Raw genomic sequence first — 20590 nt, 5'->3', positions numbered from 1 at the left:
GGGTTTGGTTTTTTGTTTTGTTTTGTTTTAGTCGAGAGCATTCTGTGTGTTCCTTCCCCAGTCCGAAGAGTAACATTTTCTACAAAACTTCATCGTACCTTTGTATCTAGTGCTGTCCCAGACTTCATTTCCTGCCTCAACTTTCTCTTCTCTTTTGTGTCTTAATTTTTTTTTTCTTCTTAGTCCCCAAACTCATGAGGAAATGTATGTAAGAGTAGCAGCTGTGGTGTTCCTCCTTAGAAGAAAAAGCAGTCCCAGCAACTGCAAGGTTTAAATCTGACCTCATTAAAAAGTTAGCCTTAGAGCAAAGTTGGAAGAGCTGTTAAAGTATAGGGAAAAAAAACATGAAATTGAAGATAATGCAACACAGGTTTTACCAAAGCTACATGAAGCCAAAGAGAGAGGACCTTACAGTGGGATGCTCTTGGTCTTTCTGCTTAGATGCCTCCGTGCAGAGCGTGTAAGGGAGTGAAATACAGTCTGTGTAGACAGATTCAGCATACAGTGTGACTCCCAAACTCTAACGTATTTGTACTGAGGAGTGTCTGAAAAGCATAAGTGAGCTAAATGTGGTAGATTTTTCAAGGGAAGAGTAAAAAGTCCATTATTGGAACTAATAACACTTCCACAGAAAAAGAATAAGTAATTTTTGATGAAAGTGCCTCAGCCTTTTCACTCGCTTTAATCCTAGGAAGGGATGAATTCTTTGTGTTGAAAATCTCCACTCTTCTGTGATTCAGTCTTGATGTAGATGTCTTGGAGGGATTCAATGTGGCTATGTTGTACAGGTCTGAGGAAGATTCTTCTAAGGTTCTTAGAATGGTAATGATGGATAAAACTATTTGTATTCCCTTACAATATTCCTGTAACCTTCATTATTAAAATATTTTTATTAAGTGAAGATCTATTTCTCTGGTTTTGGCCTTCAAAAAATAAAGGCTGTAATCACAAGTATTTTGCCTTTATATAGCAAATTTGTTCTAAATGTCAAATTCATGTCTACCTGTCTTGCTAAGTTCCGCTCCAATTTTGAGGTTTGTCAGCATCAGTGTTTGACAGAACAAGTTATCTTGAGTCTTGACAAGACCATTAAATTTATTAGGCTTTATCTCAGAAACCTGGGTGTTGTCTTCATGCTTTGTTTTTTTATCTTCTAGTGTGTTTCCCTTCAGGGAATCTCAGTATATATAATGAATATAATTATCTTCAAAACGTCTGAGTATGCTGGCAAGCTTACTTTCTTCAGGCATACAAAAGGCTTGGAGTCAACAAGATAAAAAAGAGCCTTGTGATAAACTGTGTATGAGATATGTAGCTTCACTGTCATTCTGATGATTTAGGAAGTTGGGGGATGATTATTTATGTGGTGATCAGCTAAAGAGATCAGGAGCAGGCTATATTGTAGAGTAGTCAGAGTATAACGAATGCAATATTTATAGATGAAGGTAACATCTTTTTGTTACACATCTGATATAGTTAAGAAGGAAAAAATAGAGCTTCTTGGCACTTGGGTCCTTTTACAAGGATTCGTTGGGTCCTAAAGTATCTGAAATGTTAGGAAGCTGCGAACTGGGCTTCAGAAATACCTACCTTGCTGGTGTATTACCTGCTGCTTCACGGGACATGCAAGTTACTTACATGCCTGTGTTACTATATGCAGTGGTGGATTGATCCTTCAGTGTCCATTTCTCTCTCCAGTAAGTTTGGCCAGAAACGCTAGATGCCTCTGTATTTATTGGAAAAATTCAGCAAGAGAGCTTTCTAGAGACAAGAATTTGTACAAGTGAAATTGCCCTATGCAGAGGCTTCATTCCTGCCAAGTGCTGCTTGAAGTGCTCCTGATGGCAGTCCCATACCTCTTTTACTACTGCTGTGGAAAAGGGATTCTGTCGTAGCATAATCCATTTTTATCCATCCTTGTAAAGAAGCAATGCTAACCACAGGTTAAAAAGACTTCTCCGCACTTCCTGGGATGTTGTGTTTATTTAGGCTCGTAACATTGCAAAACAAGCCAAAAATCGTAAGGACCTAGCACAGATTTCTCTGCCTTTGAGCCCAAGGTTAGAGCTTTGCTTACAGTCTGTAACAGCAGCAGTCATGAGAAAAAGAGAGGCAGTCAGTGAGATATGTAAAATAATATGCAGGTACATGCAATTTACAGGAAGTACACAAATTTCAGGATTTATTGGTGTTAGCTGTGAAAATAAGGAACGTTGACTCACTCTTTAGTTATTTTTACTAATGAACAGGACAAACATCAATTCAGGAAAAGGTAACTCTAGGAGGCAGTTGCTAAGTGATCCTAGCAAATCTGCCAACTCTCTTACATCTGTTTGGTGGTCATATTTAGACCAAAACACAGGAGAAAACATCTCGAACTAAAACCCCAATGGTACCTTAAAGGTGCTATTTTTAAAGTTTTGGTTTTGTGAGAACAGAACAAGAATAACAATAACCAAAATCTCTTGTCTTTTATTAAATTGTAAGCTTACAAAAAGTGGGAATCTTAAATTAAAAGAATGTGAAATAGATTACCATGTTTTTGCTGGAAATGGTCATGGAAATTAACTTTTTTTTTTTTTACTAGATTATAATCTGAAACCAGAAAGGATGAACTGTTTACCCATGACAATACCAATGCTTATTTACCCTGGCATCACCTGGACACGTGATTTTACCATCATGATAAAAAGCTTCATAAATACTACCATAAGAATGGCTCAGCAGTGTTGTGGAACTAAACACTAGGGGGAAATGGCCTTCATTTCTGGGCAGCGGTGCGAAGGATGGGGTTCAGACCATCTCACGCCATAATGACACGTGGTGTGGGCGCCAAAGGGGATTTGCCCTTCACTCGCCCAGTCCACACCAAGCCTCTGGCAAGCCGGCAAACTCCAAAGATTGAAGTACTCTGTTCTGAGCAATTTCTCATCCTCGTGGTTCCTCTCCCGCTAGTTTCAGAGTCCTAGACAAACAAGAGAGTGTGTTCTAAAGATCACGTGTAAATCCAGTGTGCTATTAAAGTGAGAGTAAATTGCAAAGCTGTGTCTCCCACAGAACGCAGATATAATTGACGTGGCACTCTCAGCGGTGGTGGCAGTACGGAACGCAAGGGGAAATACTTTCTTAAGTGGGGTCTATGTTGTCTGAGGTTTTTTTAGGTGAAAACTAAAATCTTTACATTTACAGAAGGTGGCGTAAATCCTGAAATGCTGCCTGAATATGTTTTTTGCTATCTATTTGATTCATTGAATGTATAAAAAAATTTGGATGGATTATTTGATTTATTAGTCTTAGTTTAAACTTTTACACTACTGTAGTGTATTTTCCTTGCGTTATCAACCTCTCTTTTTCTGTTTGTACACTTCATGCCAGGTTATTAATGTATTTCCTTTTAATTTTCTTTTTGACAATAATAGAATATATGTGAATTTCGAACCCAAGATGGCTCAGAAGAGGAGCTCAAGTGGGCGGTCATTCCCATTGCTGCTGCTAATTATTGTTGTGGCCTTTGTTCATTTAACTGTCTGTCCTTTTACAAAAGTGGAGGAAAGCTTTAACCTACAAGCTATCCATGATGTGGTGTACCACCAACTGGACTTGGATAAGGTAAATTGGAAAGAAGGTGTTCTTTCTTGGACACTGCTAAAGATCGCAGTTCCCTGCTATATGAATAGGATAAATGCAATGTGAATATGATTTATCCCAGTTTTCCTTTGTTTCTGATTTGCCTGTCTTACTTAGATTCTCCTTTTTGCAGTATGACCATCATGAATTTCCTGGAGTTGTCCCAAGAACGTTCCTTGGACCAATTTTTATTGCTGCTCTTTCCAGCCCAGCTATATATGTACTTTCTGTGCTAAGAATGTCCAAGTTTTACTCCCAGCTGATAGGTATGAGAACTTTAAATTGTCAGAATAGAAATGTTTTTACTACTGGGCTAACGGGTGACATTGTTGTAACATGCAGTGTTTGCATCAGTGGTTAAAATGTGAGATTCTTTTCCTTAATCAGGGATTCTGCAAACTGTAGGCACTTAGAGCCAGCATGGCAATTTCACTCCCTCTTTGGGGTAACTAATAGCACAGAGAAAGTCTGTGCTAACAAATGTCAGACAGTGTAGAAAAAGCAAGTGTCTTCAGAGAATACACTTCCATGTGTACTTCCGTGTATACTTCAGAAGATATCGTTTAACTTGGGCATAGAAGCATTGACCTTTGTGCAAAAGTATCAGAAAAGTTAAAGTTGGGTTAAAATAGATAAACTAATGGGGCGATTTTATTGTGTTGTGTTTTTTTTTTTCTTTCAAGTGGGTTATATTGTGGTATCTTCAGTATTGTTCTTCATAACTGCTTCTCATTATGTTATGTAACATGGTTGTTCGTCAGTGATCTGTCTGATGTTACTCCTATTTCCCATTTTTATTCTTCTAATAGTCCGAGGAAGCTTGGGGCTCAGTGTGATTTACACATTATGGAAGTTGCAGAAAGAAGTTAGAAAGCAGTTTGGAGCAACTACATCAACAGTCTTCTGTCTCATCACTGTTACTCAGTTTCATTTGATGTTTTACTGTACACGAACCCTCCCTAATGTGTTTGCACTTCCCTTCGGTAAGTATTTGCATAGGAATAATTTTAAAATATAAAAATTCTTCTCAAATGTATCAGTAGTTAAAGCACAGAAAATGTGTGGTCAGACCAAATTAATATATGTGCTTGATTAAATTGTGTGATAAGACTAGAAAACTTTAGCAGTTGTGATTTCTTTTTTTTTTTTTTAACCATATATGCTTACAATGACTGTTTAATCAAGTTTTATCGAATCTGAGCATATGTGGAGTTTGTCAGATGGCTTGGATTAACTACAGGTTTGAGTACACATATCTGATGCATAACACATAGAGCTACTGAAAAGGCAGTAGGTACACTTGCAGCTCAAAACAAATCTGTGAACTTAGTCTACTCAGGAAACAGCTTTCTCATGAGACTGTGAAACAAACTCCCATCGCAACATCTCCACCTTCGTCTTCTGGAGTTAATCTACAAATGTAGTAGTTTGTGCACTTAAAGTAAAGGGATAAAAAAAATCAAAGTCAAAACCTTTATGCATACATTTTTTCCCTAGAGATGATGAGAGAGAAGATTAACCACATTTAAGAGATACTAGCTGAGTCACTTAATGCTTCAGTGCAAATTGTTCAACTAATAAAATCATGAGATTGGTGTAAGAACCTGTATAGATTGGAACCGAAAAAACGAAAAGCAGTTGAATTGCCAGATCAACACTGTGTAATAATAAACTTCTGAGATAATTTCTGCAGCTATTAAAAAATACAAGTTGTTTCATGGTTTTGTACTATTAATATTTCACACATTTTCCTTAGGATCATGACCACTTTACATTGTAGTCAGTGTTATCATGTGATTTAAACTGTGAAAAAGTAGAGGCAACTTCATCTGTAGAGATATGGTGTGTCTCCAGCTAACCACGCAAATGGATTTACAGTTCTTTCTCCCTGAGCAGTAATCTGTAGTCTCATTTTCATATTTGAAATGAGTTGCTGTTTTCATGAATACAGGATATACTCAGCCAAGAGAATAACCTAACTCTTCAGCTGATACTGAGCAATAATAATTATGAATTGTAGTTTGAAAGGCTTTTAGTACTCCCTTATGGTTTGAGGGATTTTGGGGGGTTTTGTTTTGTTTCCCCCCAAAGCTATTAAATATACCGTCTAGGAAGACTTCCCATGTGTTCCTTCTGTGGTTATACTTTTCCTAATTACTAATCCCTTTTCCTAATTCCTAATCAACAGTAGAAAGTTGTGTGTTATTCCAAATCACATTTCTCTAACAAAGGAAGAATTTCTGGTCTAGAAATGGTAGGAAGGCCAAGAGAGGATTGGTGGGAAGTTAGAGGAACAAGATGCTAGCATTGAGAAAGGTGTTGCCCTTTAGAAAACTAATAGTTCAGCATGTCGGACGGTGTATTTTATTTATTTTTGCAGTGCTCCTGGCATTGACATTTTGGATACAGCAAAAGCAACGGCCATTCATTTGGTTCTCAGCTTTGGCAATTATAGTCTTCAGATCAGAGCTCTGCATATTCTTAGGCCTCATGCTCCTGGTGACGTTACTAACTAAAAGAATCTCCATTTTCAAGGTGCTTTCCCATGCCGTTCCTGCTGGAATTTTTTGGTTGGGTGAGTGTTTGCTTGGAAAAAACAAATGCCACATAGTAAATTCCAACAGAAGTGTGGAGATTTGACTGACTTCTCTGGTGACCTGGCCCTTAGGGCTTTTTTTTTTTGCTCCCCCCCCCATCTGATTCCATGTTCTAGTAATATGACAAGGTTAGTTATTTCTTTGAAGATTTCTGTGTGAGGAAATAGGTGTGCACAGAGCAGTAGAAAGTTACTGTGACCCTCGCCTTTAAATACTTACAGTATAATGTCCTGATCTTAAAAAGGCTTAGATGTGCAAGTTGACTTTAGTATAATTAGTACCTGGCTGTAGCTACACGTGCATTATCAGTTGTAGGATCTATTTCCATGATGATAAGCTGAATCCCTGGATAAAATACAACAGTGTGACAGACAGGGATACTGAGCAAGACAGTTCTGGGGAGAGTCACAATTCAGCTCTGTTTCTTTACTACATTAATTTTAATAGTTTAAGTGATTATCCATGCTACAGAGGTTGAAAAATCCCCTTGTCTCTTACCCATCCGTGGAAGGCTCATGCATATGCACGTAAATACTCTAAGCTTCTCTGTTAGCCTACCTAATTAAAAATGCTGTTGTCAGATGCCTGATGATGACCTCTGGTAGTGTGCTGTCCCTTCCACAGCATGGACAGTAGAAATAGTAAAAGATCACGCCATGTGCATTTGGAGGCACCTCACAGCATAAGAGTTTGGAGATCCAGTGGAACAGGAATTAATCACTGGTACTCCCATTCCCTCTCTGGGCAAACTTCATAAATACTAGAGTAGTTTTCACAGAGCTGAGTGGAGGAGATGGGGCTGACGGATTTTCTGCTCTTCCTGTCTTTTTGCCTTTCATCCCTTATCCTCCTTCTTCCCTCTCATCTAATAAATAGTAGCAAACTTCTAGAGATTGTTTTTCTTAACTTAGCAGCTTTGCTGTAAAAATCCATTTTGTACCATTTGAAATTAACCCGGGTTTCTTACTATTCATTACATTTAATGCTCTAATACTCTTTTAAAACAAACTTTAATTAAACCACTGCTTTTCGCACCTGGGGTTGGAGTGGGGTGAATCTCAATCACATGCCTATCTAACATGCTTCTGTTAAGACTTCTATTAAGAAGTGCCTCCTTCCCCTGCATTTCCACTGCAAGACAGACAGATTCAGCCTTCTCTGTGGCTTTGGGTGAGGCTTACAATGCATGTTCCAGTTTATGTTGATCTCATCAGTAAATGTGCAATTTGGATGTGCTAGATTGCTTTTCCCTAGCTTTTAATTCACGCAGATTTGTATTTCTTTGATTCTTTTAGGGCTAACAGTTGCTGTGGATTCTCTGTTTTGGAGGCAACTTGTGTGGCCTGAGGGGAAAGTGCTCTGGTATAACACAGTTTTAAACAAAAGTTCCAACTGGGGAGTATCCTTTGAAACATCCAGGGAAAAAGGTCTATTGAACACTACCAGACAAAGCAAAGACTTGATGTAACCTATTCCTGAGACTCAGTTATGGTGTTAAATTTTACTTTTCATCTAGTATTTCATTATTTGAAGCTTATGAGACAATGTCTGTTTCTTAGATCTTTCTGTAAATTTTAACCTTCCTCTGCTTACTGTTCCTTCTTGCTTCTTTGTGTTCTACCAATACAAAGCCAGGTTTCTTCCCCTTGGTTTTTCATTTTGCCCATCATTAGTGCCATTTGCTGTGGTTCTGTTGGGTGATGTGAATGTAGTTAGGCAGCTGCCTTTATTTCTCAAAGGGTAAGGGCAGGAAACCAAATGCCTGGAAGACCGTGATATACAAAAAGTATACTGCATATTTTCAAAATTTGCGTGTACTACTGTAAAGAATAGTTATTTGTTAGCAACAAAATCGTCCTTAACTCTCCTTTTCACCTTGAAGACCTCCTCTTTCTTGTGGTATTTCTATTCAGCCCTGCCTCGTGCCTTGGGATGCAGCATTATGTTTGTACCTTTAGGGGTAGCAGAAAAGAGAACTCGGATATTACTTTTGCCAGCACTGGGCTTTATTTTCTTATATTCATTTCTCCCACACAAAGAGCTGCGTTTTATCATATATACTTTCCCTGTCTTCAACATCGTGGCTGCTAAAATGTGCTCACGAATGTAAGTTCAAAATTCTGTTTATTTCTTGTTTTCTCTGAAAATGCAAAAGAAAAGCAAAACTTGTTACTATTTTTATGCACTTCTTTCCATCTTGGAATTTGGATCACCTTCAGATCTTCATGTGCTTTAGAAAGGATGTCTGTATCATTGTACCCATTTGACTAATGAGTGAAATGGAGGCAAAAGTTAAATGATTTGACAGGACCATTTGGCAAGTCTGGGGCAGAGTCAAGAACAGACCCCTGATTTTACTGTTATGCTGTTACAATTTGGTTTATTTTATCCACTAGAGAAAAAGACACATGACAGTGTGCTACTGTGTTGTTAACATAACTTACCTTAGGAGATAGTTTAATGTACAGGTGGGACTCATGAAACATGGAGTTTGTATTAAATAGTTAAACTTGGGTATATTGAGTAAACAAATTTCAGTTAAATTCTGAACTTCTTTGAAAGAGAATACATTCATAGCTAAAGGCTTTAAACACAGAAGTACTTAGCTTTATTGATGAGCTTGTATTAGCTTTGTTAATGAGAGTACTCTAATTTAAATGTCACTAGAAGCTAGTCTTATAAATGGATAATAAATGCATTCCATACACATGATTGTAATAAAGTTTGCATTAATCTTTATCATCTGGCAGTGGAGTTTTCATAAAAGTTCTGTCACAATAGTCAATAACCAGTATGAAAGAAAAATAATGGTTTATTCTTACTCGTGTTTTCCTCCCTCAACAGTCTGAATAACTACCGGAAATCATGGCTGTACAAACTTGGATCTTTCTTTGTTATAATACATCTTCTAGTTAATGCTGCTTATTCAGGAACATCTTTATATGTTTCACATTTCAATTATCCTGGAGGAGTGGCAATTCAGAAGCTGCATGAGTTGGTACCTTCGACAGCAGGTATGTAAAGCTGGTTTGAGGTATGTTCGCCTAGTTTCAATTGCAGGGTTTTTATACTAGTATATCTTTACATGTATTGGATATTATTTCTTCACACTATTTACATGAATCTTTTCTGTTACTATTTTATTAATTTATTCATCAGAGTGTTGTTAGAAGAATTTTGAAACTTTTTTTTCTTTATTTATGTAGACGTCTCTGTTCATATTGATGTGGCTGCAGCACAAACAGGAGTTTCTCGGTTTCTAGAAATCAATTCAGATTGGAGGTATGTTATAAACGAGGTATTTTGATCTGAAAACAGGAGCCTGCTTTTTCCTTTTTTGTATGTGCACTGGGGCAAGCATCACAGATACAGTTTCTGGTACAGCATATTTATTGAGCCAGATCAAGAACAATGTGAATCTTTGGAGAATTTTGATGTATGTAGTACTGCCATTTCAGAAATAGAGCACTGCAGCATTTTTTTAATTGTTTTTGTTGGTTCTAGTTTGCCTAAATAGCATAGAATTTTTTAAAGACATCAGAAAGTGCAAAAAATGGTTAGCTTACTAAAACACTAATATCTGTAATGCAGCTATGTTTGATATGTCACTAGATCTTGTAAAACATGAATGTATATGAACACTTGCCTGCTCTTGGCAGAACAGTGTATATAATTTGGGGGGGTATCTTCTCATTTTGTTTGTTTTTGAGTGATGTGAGGCTTATCTGCGTATTATTATTAAAAGTCTATTTTTACATGGAACATCCTTCACATAGATGGCATTGAAGCTGCTGTTGTGGACTATTGGTCACATTAATTAGCTCTGAGAGAAAGCAGTTGAGTGCTTTATTACTATGATGACCACAGTGATGTACAAACAGTTTTAAGAATCAGAATATTGAAATGAATAGTAGGAGACATTTGTGGGATGGCATTGTTTGCTTTTCAGGATGCAGACCAAAAAAAAAAAAAAGGCACCTTTCTGATTCTTAGGCCTACCTGTTCAGCTGAAGTGTAGGTTTCTAATTTAAAATGTCATCTTAATGAAGATGATTCAGCAGAAAGTGACACAAATCCTCACTTCATACTTGCACAAAACAAAAGCAGTACAAGCAGATTTTGTTTTAAGAAGTACTCTGAGCGTGGAGGTTTTTTTTCCCACTTGCAGTCTTCAGGATCAGATTAAGAAACATAATTTAATTATTGGTATGTTTAGAGATAGAAGTATTTTGGAAGTAAAGAGGAAGAAGGGAAAAGTATGCTTCTGGGGGAATTATAAAAATCATTGCTCTTGCTATGTCTTATTTTATTTCCATGATTTCTGATAATATTGTGATGGTGTGGACAGTTTAAAGCTGAATTGCCTCTACAGTTACCAAGCCAAGGTTTATTTCAAATTGTTATTTGCATGTTCAATCTAGAGAAAGTCTTAAGTCATGAATAGTCAAGAGGAGACATTAAACTATTAGAGTACAAGTGATAAAACACACATAATAGCTAAAACGTTCCAATCTTTGTTTTTTGAATATACTTAAGTACACGCACTACTCTCAATACAGCTCTACTCTCTAAATGCAGTACTTAATTTCAATGAGCTTTTTGAGGTGGTGGGTATTAGATTGTTTTGGGCTTGAAAGGCTGCAGTGTAGTAGGATTAGAAGGTGAACAAATAATATCCCTGTCACTGATGGATGTTTTGTAGTGTTGCAGCAACAGAGCAGTTTGTCTCTCTCACTTTTATCTTTACTCATCATAAAAAAGCCTCAAGGGAGGGCTGATTCATCATAAAGTTTCACAGGCAAAAAATCAGGCAAAATGCACAACTGAGCATCATACACAGGACTACCACTTTGTTTGACAGCACAGTAGTGCAACGTTTAGCGGCACCAGCTGTCCATTTTCTCTTTATCCAAGGAAGTGACAGCCTTTCAAATGGGTGAAAACTAATTTACCATCTTCATGGCCTGTGTACATCAGGTGAAAACAGATTTATGTATGGAGTGACTATGAAAGCTGATGATTCACCAGGATAACTATAATTCATAAATAAAAGTTAAAGTTAACAGCTTTTAGTGGTGTGCTCAGATTAGATCTATTTGCCTCAAGAAAAATGCAAGTGATCCATTATTTTTTTTCAAAGGGTGATTGAAAGAAGCTTGATGCAGATTCTTATACAGGAGTTATAATCTTGTCTTCAATTAGTGTAGTCTCTTTGAACCAGAAATAAATACGCTGTCTAAGCTTAAAGTATTTAATAAAATTCAGAAATGCTTGCAGCCAGATGAAAGGTCCTTTATTTGCTGATTAAGAAAATGCAAAATTAGTAGTTGGTAAAGTTGTTACAAAGTATGCCAATCTTTCTGCCGGTTTGGACGCATGTACCATCCTAAGTGGTATTGTGATCTTTTTGGAAAGAGCAGATGAAATTAGAGTGCAATTGTTTATTTTTTTTTTTAGCAGAAGAAGAAAGCACTTTTTCAGTGTGCAAAGTCCAATTCTGCATTATATGGTGTATTTAGACACCTCTGGATTCTATCAGCCTGGGGTGTGTTCTGGGTTGCCAAAATTTTAGTTAACAATCCACACAAATCCTCTAGTTTGTTGTAGAGTACTTGCTTTAAATATCTTTAATATTAATGACTGCTATGTCAGGGAGTGTTGTGAAAATATAAATTGAGATTGTTTCCAATTTTTCACAGAGAACTCAGGCAGATGAGAGGCCAGGTCTGCAAAGACAGATGTGGTGAAAGATGCAGCCTGGATTTACTCCGAGGTGCATTTAAGAGTATGTAGGGTTGGGATTGCACCACTTCCCTACCAGTGTCCATGCCTGTAAGAAAAGCCACAGCCTTGAGTAAATTGCTTGAGAAATGTGTGGGAGGAATCGGGTGCCTAAGAATAGGAGCTCCAAAAGCTGATAGGAAATAGTTGACGGAAAAGGGCAACAGAAAGGGTGAAGAACTGGGCACTGCTCTTCACTTGGGTTACGGAGCATGCACACTCTTTTACAGTTAGATGCCCAAGACTGTGTTGTCATAAACAAACTAAAGGTAGGTAACCTCCATCTTCACCTCTGTCTTCTGGACTGTTACCCAGCATTAGTGTAGAATGTTTTTCTGCGATATAGAGCAAAGATTTGAATCCAGGTCTCCCACTTTTGGAAGCACGCTTAACAGTGGTCTACAGAGTGATTTGAGGTGGACTTACCTTATTCTTCCCCTTTGAAGCTGTTGAATTGAGGACTCAGATCAGGCTGCTATGTCCAATAATAGCATCCTAACTCTTGGGCTATAAATTCCACCTGACTTTCTTCAGTAATAACTAACTTCTGCAAAGTAGAACAATGTCTTCATGAGATAGCGAGGGAGATCTGTCTCAATTTCTAGAAAATTAGAGAGGTTCATACAGCTCTGTGAGATAACAAACTTCAATTCTGGGCTTAGATCAGATGGACAGTGGCTGAACCTAGATCTTTCGCATCCCTGCCAAATGCTTAAGTCACTTTTCTCATCCTGTAAATTCCCTCTATGGCTAGATTTAATATAACTCCTTTTAAGAAATAACTGTAAGTGTGCATGTTAAATAGTTTTAGAACTCACTCATTACTTTTTATATGATTTTTTTAATCTAACTTATATATATTTAGGTTCCTAAACAGGTTTATAAAAGCTGACCTGAAGTGACCTGCCCAAAGATGTAGTAGATCAGAGAACTCAACCCAGAAATAACAAGTGCAAAGTTAATACTATAATTGCCAGGCTGTTCTTTCTTTCCTACAGTGTTCAAGGAAGTCTTCTCCCTGCTGTTCTCTGAAGGTCCTACTTTAATGTATGATTACCAGAAGAAATACGTTTCTGCTAAAGTACCTTGTAACACTTTTTTTTAATTTAAAAAAACCCCACCAAAACAAACACCCACACACACACTTATCGAAACTGCAATTCTTGGAGAGTAAAACTTAAAAATGAGTCCAGTTTTCACAGTCTTAGGCTTTGGTGTCCTTTCTCCACAGAACTCAGAGGACCAGTGAGAAATTTTGTATCACAATAGCAGCAGAAAGACTTGCATGGAATGACAGGCTCCCTAAACTCTTCAAAAATACTATTTCTTCCTCCAGTACTGGTTCATTTAATCAAGAGATATAACTGAGAATGTTATAGTTCCTTTTGTGTTTCATCTTGGATGCTACATGCCCTTGCGGCAATCGAGGTGTTGAATATGTAAAGAGAGGAATGTAAATAAGCCTTCTTTATTCTCTACAGGTATGACAAAAGAGAAGATGTTAAACCAGGAGACCAGTTGATGTTTTCTTACACACACATACTGATGGAAACAAACCCTCTTCAAATATCACATTACAAGACAACCCACAGGCCACTAGCAAATATACCTGGCATCAGTAAAATAGGGTTGAACCTTACTGCACTACCTCCTTTTACTTTAAACTTGAAACCAAAATTAGTACTGTTGGAAAAACTTCCTCTATCATCTTGACTGTGAATTTTAACTAAATCTTTTGATGTGATTTTGCTGACGACTGAATAATCTAAAGACAGCAGCAAATTGTCATTCCAGCGCTGCAATTCAGCCTCTGTGGAAGGGCACGGAAAATCTTCATACCAATGGGTATTTAGCTCCGTCCTGTTTCTTACATAAATATTACAATGCATTCCTAGTCAGTATATACTCAAATACTGAGTTGTATTGTTAGATATGTTTGAGAGAGGCTACCTACAAGTTTAGTGGTATTAAGTAAAACTTGTCTACTTGGTTTGGGTAGCTGTCTGTTTCATAATGTAGTGCAGGTATGTCCTAATTGTCCTATATAAGATACATAATGGAACAGGTTTGTGCTACAGCAATAATTTGATATGTAATCTGTGTGTGCAGAGATGTATTGCTTGATGTATCTGCAGGATTGTAACCCCCTCAGTTGTCAGATTGCCTGTGTGAAACTTAATGATGTTATCAACATAGGAAAGCCATATTCATTGTAGCTTCATCACAATACCTAATTGTGCCCTGTAGGCTACCAAACTAATTAAAGTGAAAGATTCACTTAAAAAGCAGTTGGACCTCTTGACAAGCACTGTCTCACAACAGGTTTGAGTATTGAAGGATGGTTACCTTTACTCCAACAGTTCATGGATAAGCAGCAACTTGGATTTCACAGGAAAAAGAATTTTAAAATAATGTTTCCCTCTTCTGATGTATAGATATTGTCTTAATTTGCAGTGCAAAAAATTTACCTATGAAAATACTCACTTGAATACACTTTAAGAAGACAGGTACTGTTTTCCTTTGTTTATTAAGTAGTCCCTTTCAAAAGGAATAATCTAATGTGCCATGTGTTGCATTTATAAACTAGAATAAGATAGCATGCTCTGTAGTCTCTTCTTTATTAGATGTTTTTTGTTAAGGATGTCTGCCTAGATTGCTGAACAGAACAAGTTAAGGGGTAAACTAAGGAAAAAAAGTTAGAATTTTGGCTAGGGCTAGTTGTAATATGACAGGAGCTCCATTAGTGTAAAAAAAAAAAAAAAAAAATCAGTATTGCTGAAATAACCATGGGCGGAGAACTATTCCATGCTGACTGACAACTCAAGTAAAAAATTCTTACTGAATAAAGTGGTTTGGGTTTGTTTTGTTTTGGTTTTTTGTGGTGTTTTTTTTTTTCCACTTTTTAAGTGTGCTTCATTCAAGAACTACTTTTACCCATGTGCGTTTCAGTTTTTAGGACCATGTTTCCTTTTTATCCTCTAGATCATGTATCGGAGGAACTGATCTGGTGGGGTGGAGCCTGCTCCTCCGTGGGTGGCTGTTGCTGTTGCGCAGGCTCCCGCACGCTGAGCAGATCTGGCAACGGCAACCTGCAGAACTTGCTGGTCCAGTCTCTGGCTGCTCTTGAAATTGAAATCACTCGAGGATTATCTACTTGACTTGTCTTTGGAAGAAAACACAGCTTCTTCCGGAGCCAGTTTGAACATCAAATAATTCACATGAGACAGAAGGAAGTACATGGGCAAATAGCTGAGAATTTGGAAAAAACAGAAAGGAAAACTTTTGAGTAAGGATGTAGGCCCTTATGTTAAGCCTAATCATTGACTTTATGCAACTCTCCCACACTGTAATCCACAACTCAAGAACCTAAACTAAAATTTATCCTGCCTAAGCGTAGACAAATGCCTGCACTGCTGAAGCTAGGTGTATAGTTATTTCAGCTTTCCACATCCCTAGTTGTCGGCATCCCTCTGCAGAAACGTTTCTATTAACTACAGAGGAAACCTAGCACTGTTATGCCTTTAACATCAGCATCTCCAGCTAGTGCCTGAAGTGGTGCAGAATATGTGGACTTCAGCCATCTGAAGAGTTTAATCTCGCTGAATGTCAGGCACATGTAGCCAAATCAGCTCAAATGGGCCTGTTTAGTGTATTTATTTGGGGTAGAGAAAGGTAAGATATGTACAAGGAGACAGGAAAGAGGGACTAGATTGCAGTTTTGGAACAGTGTCAGAAGTTTATTTAGGTCCTGTCACATCTTTGTCTGCAGATGTGGTTCTTGAAAAGTGCTTAGTTTTAAGATCTGCAACCCGTTTGGGTTTGTAGACAAAGAGCTAGATCATGACCCATGCAATGCATGCAGCACCATAGCAGCAGTGGCTGCATGACTGCGGTGTGACAACACCGGTCACCCCTCCAACATGGGCCATGAACGTTATGGCAGCACGCACACAGAGTAAGAAGAGGCAGCTGTCAAACTGGGGTGAAGATTACTGCAGGTTTTTCTGCAAAGGCTGCCTTCAATAAGCAGTCCTTGGAATAGAAACTAAAACCATCTCTCCTTTCTCTTAAACAAATCTTCTAATCTCTCAAGTCCTGTGTTAGCTTTCTTTAGCTCCACAAGAAACATAGAATATAGATTAATATTCAGTGTACTCACATGGAAGAAAGAAAGTGTGGGTTTAAGTTCCCTTAGATATAAGAGGGCATTGAGGAAGTCTCTCTCCCCTTCTATAGGCTTGAAGTGGGATATTACAGATTCTGCATTTGGGGGGCATAGGGGGGGAACCTCAAGTTATTGCATGAACGGTGCAGGTAAGAGAGACACTTACTTGGTGGAATTTTTGAAGGGACTTTAATAAATTTCTCATGACTATTCAAGTTCTTAAAAGAAAAATTTCCTCTGTCTTGACTGATTACAAACAACCCTAGCTGAACAGTATAGCTTTTCTTAATAAAAGCAGACATAGGGTGAGCGTATTCAAATAACTGAGGGTTCGATTAACCTGAGTAAAGCAAGACAGATAGTACAGTCCATCTATAAATTATATCTATGACATTTAAACACAGAATGCCATTGTCAATAAAATGCATTTAACATGTATAATGCTGCTGTAGAATGAGATTTATTTTAGGATATCTTGTTAAACTCCCCGCAGGTCAAATGTTGCATAGCATCATGCATTGCCTTTTGAAGTTTGACTTAATTTCTTACAAGCAACATTCGTTCCTGTAAAGAGCAAGGCTAACAAATGATTTGGACACAACTGTGTCACCATGTCATTTCACCCAGAGATGGAGGAATAGTCACTGTCTTACAGCCTGAGATTTAGGACACCCTGTGTTGTAAAACTAAATAAAGTAATTGAACGAAAAAAGCTGTGGAACTTGCTGATAGAGGACATTTTTGGATGCTGAAAGTAAAACCTGCTTCAAAACAGGGTTAAACAGATCACTCTCCCACAAGCACTAAAAGAACCAAAGATCAAGGAACAACTTCCAGTTCACAAAGTCTCTAAGTAATAGAGCGTTCAGAGCTAGGAAAAAATATCAGACCATGTTTCTCTTACACCTGCCCTAAGTACATGCTATGGGTCTTCTCTCTCAAGAGTGAATTTGGACTGAGGGGACCTGGAGAATGGTTGCCTTGGATCTGACATAAAATATATTTCTCTGTTAAAGCTGAGAAAAGCCAGAATGTGTCTCAGGTTCTTCCCTTTGCCATCCATCTCACTGCAGCTATCAGAACACGACTTCAGTGCAGTGCAACTGCCTAACACATTCTGAAACACTGATCACACTCCTTTTTCTCACTCCCTGTCCGTTTCACACATCCCCTTGGTGAGACAGGTTAGACATTCAGGTGAACAAGACAGACTGTGCTGCTTCTCCTACTGTGGTTAGAGCTGTTGTAGGACCATTCCTGTCTTCCTGAGTACTACTAGTTCTTTGTGTAATGCTAAGGAGCTTGAAAGCTGATACAAGATTTAAGTACTCGTTTGCTGTATCTCAATTTCAATGCAAGTGTGTGCGTTTCCCTTTCATCGGAGAGCACTTTTTCACACATAACAGAAATTACAAAGAAGTCTAGCGTTGCTTTCCTTGCTTTATTACCTGTGCTCATTCTTAAATACTCCCGCCTCCCCGAGAGCTCTCCTTGTAACTTAGCATTCAAAGAGTCTCTCTTGTACAAATGACTTTACTTTCTATTTGCAAGAAAAGAACAAAACCACAAGCTGGGTTTATCACCGGTGTAAGCAAGACTGTTGAGCCACAGCTTTCTCAGTTCACTGGTTACATAAGTAGTCGCAGCTATGTCTTAAATGTTACCGCTATCTGCTTAACATACGACACACATTAAAAGGGTGTTTGCAAAAATTCTGTAGGTTAGATGACAAAGAATACCTCTTAATTTTGTATGTAAGATTCCTAAACGTAATTGATCCGTTTTGTATGCAACTACTTATTGTAGATCAGCTCTTTAGATAGTAAACATGAGCAACTGCAACTACTTTTGGTTGTTCATTTCAGACCTTTGTTTATGATAGGAAGGCCAGCCAATGTTTCTTCTGAAATTCTACATCTTACTGTCACAGGCAGTATTTCACCAATTCTGCTTTATTTCAGCTGCAACTGCCTTTGTTTCTCTACCAAGGCTTGATTTGTGTCCAGTTATGTCAAGTGTAAGGTAAAAATGCTGTCTGAAATGAAGTCCATCTTTTCCTTTAAAACTGCCAATTTAAATGAAGACATTAGAAATAATTAGTTCATACAGAAAACAAAAACAAAAACAAACCAAAAAAACCCACAAACCAAAAAACAACACAAACAAGAAACGAGGCAGGGCCTGCTTAGGCATCGATCTAGCCCTTGGAACATGGTACCCAAGCTGGGGACATCCCTGTGGTTACCATTTGTGGTTAGCATAGTCATTTTAGGAAACAAAGCACTTCTGGGTCAATTTTGCAAGGAAACCGAGAAGGTTAAAGAATCACTCTTTCTTGTCACCAGAATAAAGCACAGGATGAATAGATTTGTGTAAGACCAAAATGCTTATTTTCTAAAATCTAAATAATCTGTAATTAGAATGTGTTATTTGCTAATTATATGTTTATTCTTCCTGTGTTTGGAGATACCTAAATGCAAGTTTGTTATGGTGAGGTCTGTATAGTGGTAGAAAAAAAATGGCACTTTAAGGGACAGAGCTCTCAACAACTGTCAACGTCTACTTTGAGCTTGTCATCTGTATCTACATTTAATCACATCCTTATGCTGGAATTTAAACTGCTCTAGATTGAGAATTTGATTCTTTGTAAATTCAGAAGCTGCTCTTGGGGAGCAAGGAGAAGCTATGAGTATTCCTAGTAAATGCTCACTGGCCAAATTCTGCAAACAGGTTTCCCTCACTTTTACTTGGTGGGCAGAGAAAGGGGGCAAATGGGAAGGGTTAATGTGGGGGAAGCATTATCATAGGTTTTTGGAGCATAATATAGATCTCAATAGATACTTTCCATTATATACCCTTCACGAGCTCTTTGAAAAGGCTGTTGCAGAACTCTACTTCTCCCCCTTCCTACCTTTAATACTACAAAGTATTTCTTGCTGCAGTGTGTAATTAGTTGTTATTCCTGCCTACTCTTAAAAGCAAAAGCTGTAAGATCCTTATGATGACACAAAGTATCATCTGTAGTGCCATCTACACTTCACTTTTTATGCTAAGAGGGGAAAAAAAAGCCTGCTTACTAAATTTGTTTCTAAAGTTCTAATGTACTGAAATTAACTGCTTAAATAAATACTGCTGCTGCAGGTTCACTGTATCATTATGCATTAGGGAACTGTCTGCTGCTGCAGGGACTGGTACAGCACAAACTCAGCTTGATGAGAACTCCCACTGTTAACAGCTTGTGCTTCATTACAGTCTGAGAGAGGGTAAGGTGAAAAATATGGGAGTTTCCTATACATTACAAATACAAGAAAAGCTGGAAAAAACCAAAAATCTTAGCAATCACTACAAATTTTTATTAAAAATAATAAAGTAAACCCAACACAAAACCCACCCACTCAATAACTTACCTCAATACTTCACTGGAAGCTTTTCAGCCCTTCTTTTGAAGTCATTCTATTCTCAAAGGTGGCAGTGCCTGAACTGAAGATGGAGATGCTCCCATCACTCCTATAGAAGGATCAAGGCTTACAACTGAAAAATAGCAACTCTGTTTTATTAAAAATAATAAAGTAAACCCAACACAAAACCCACCCACTCAATAACTTACCTCAATACTTCACTGGAAGCTTTTCAGCCCTTCTTTTGAAGTCATTCTATTCTCAAAGGTGGCAGTGCCTGAACTGAAGATGGAGATGCTCCCATCACTCCTATAGAAGGATCAAGGCTTACAACTGAAAAATAGCAACTCTGTACTTTCATCTCTCCTATTTCTATTTAAGTTTTTAAGAATTACGTGGTTTGATTTTAAGACCTTTTGGGCCTGCATATTATCTTTAAAAAAATTCTAGCATAAGCCTATTAATTCTTAACCAAGCTGACACTGAAAGAGTATGGTCTTAAGAACTAAGCTCTGGGGGAAAAAAAAAAAAAGGAAATTGCAGGTACAAATAAAATAGACTGGCTTTAACTGATAAAATTTTACATGTAAAAATACTGACTAGTTCTTGTGCTCTCAGGAAAAGTTTTGACAAAAAGCATGATGATACAATTAAGTATCTATATGAATAAGATGAAAATTGGGGGCTACAAAATGCCAACATTTCAACTTTCCACATGAGTTACACAGGAGCTGCAGTAAAGCCTGCCTTCAGAGGAGCCAAGATGCTTGTTTCCAGACAACTGGGATTTTGAGGTGACCTTGTTCACTGCCAGCACTCCTACTGGTATGATGTGGGTCTACAATGCTTTAAGCCAAAGGCCATATTTACATTCAAGCCTCGCATGAAAATCGTATCACTTCTTCAAAAACGACCAAAGGGAAAAAAAAAAAAAATAGTTTCTTCATCCTCTACCTCCCTCTCTACTGTTTTGAAGAGATTAAACATATCCTTTACAAAGGTCAAGGTTATATTCACAGTTA

At 37.7% G+C, this 20590-nt stretch overlaps 1 protein-coding gene across 1 annotated transcript; it reads left to right on the top strand.

The window, feature by feature from the left end:
* The first annotated feature begins 3411 nt into the window (after positions 1-3411).
* On the top strand, positions 3412-14408 carry ALG12 (ALG12, alpha-1,6-mannosyltransferase). The gene is made up of 9 exons (XM_009703531.1): positions 3412-3609; positions 3761-3893; positions 4437-4610; positions 6008-6202; positions 7520-7623; positions 8107-8330; positions 9069-9238; positions 9431-9506; positions 13487-14408. The coding sequence occupies exons 1-9, from the start codon at positions 3445-3447 to the stop codon at positions 13716-13718; spliced, it is 1473 nt and encodes a 490-aa protein (XP_009701833.1). The 5' UTR covers positions 3412-3444; the 3' UTR covers positions 13719-14408.
* Positions 14409-20590: the final 6182 nt, after the last annotated feature.

Source organism: Cariama cristata, unplaced genomic scaffold (assembly GCF_000690535.1).
Source record: "Cariama cristata isolate BGI_N322 unplaced genomic scaffold, ASM69053v1 scaffold20487, whole genome shotgun sequence".
NCBI lineage: Eukaryota > Metazoa > Chordata > Aves > Cariamiformes > Cariamidae > Cariama > Cariama cristata.
Note: the sequence above shows the minus strand (reverse complement) of the source record. Positions and strands in the feature narration are given on the sequence as shown.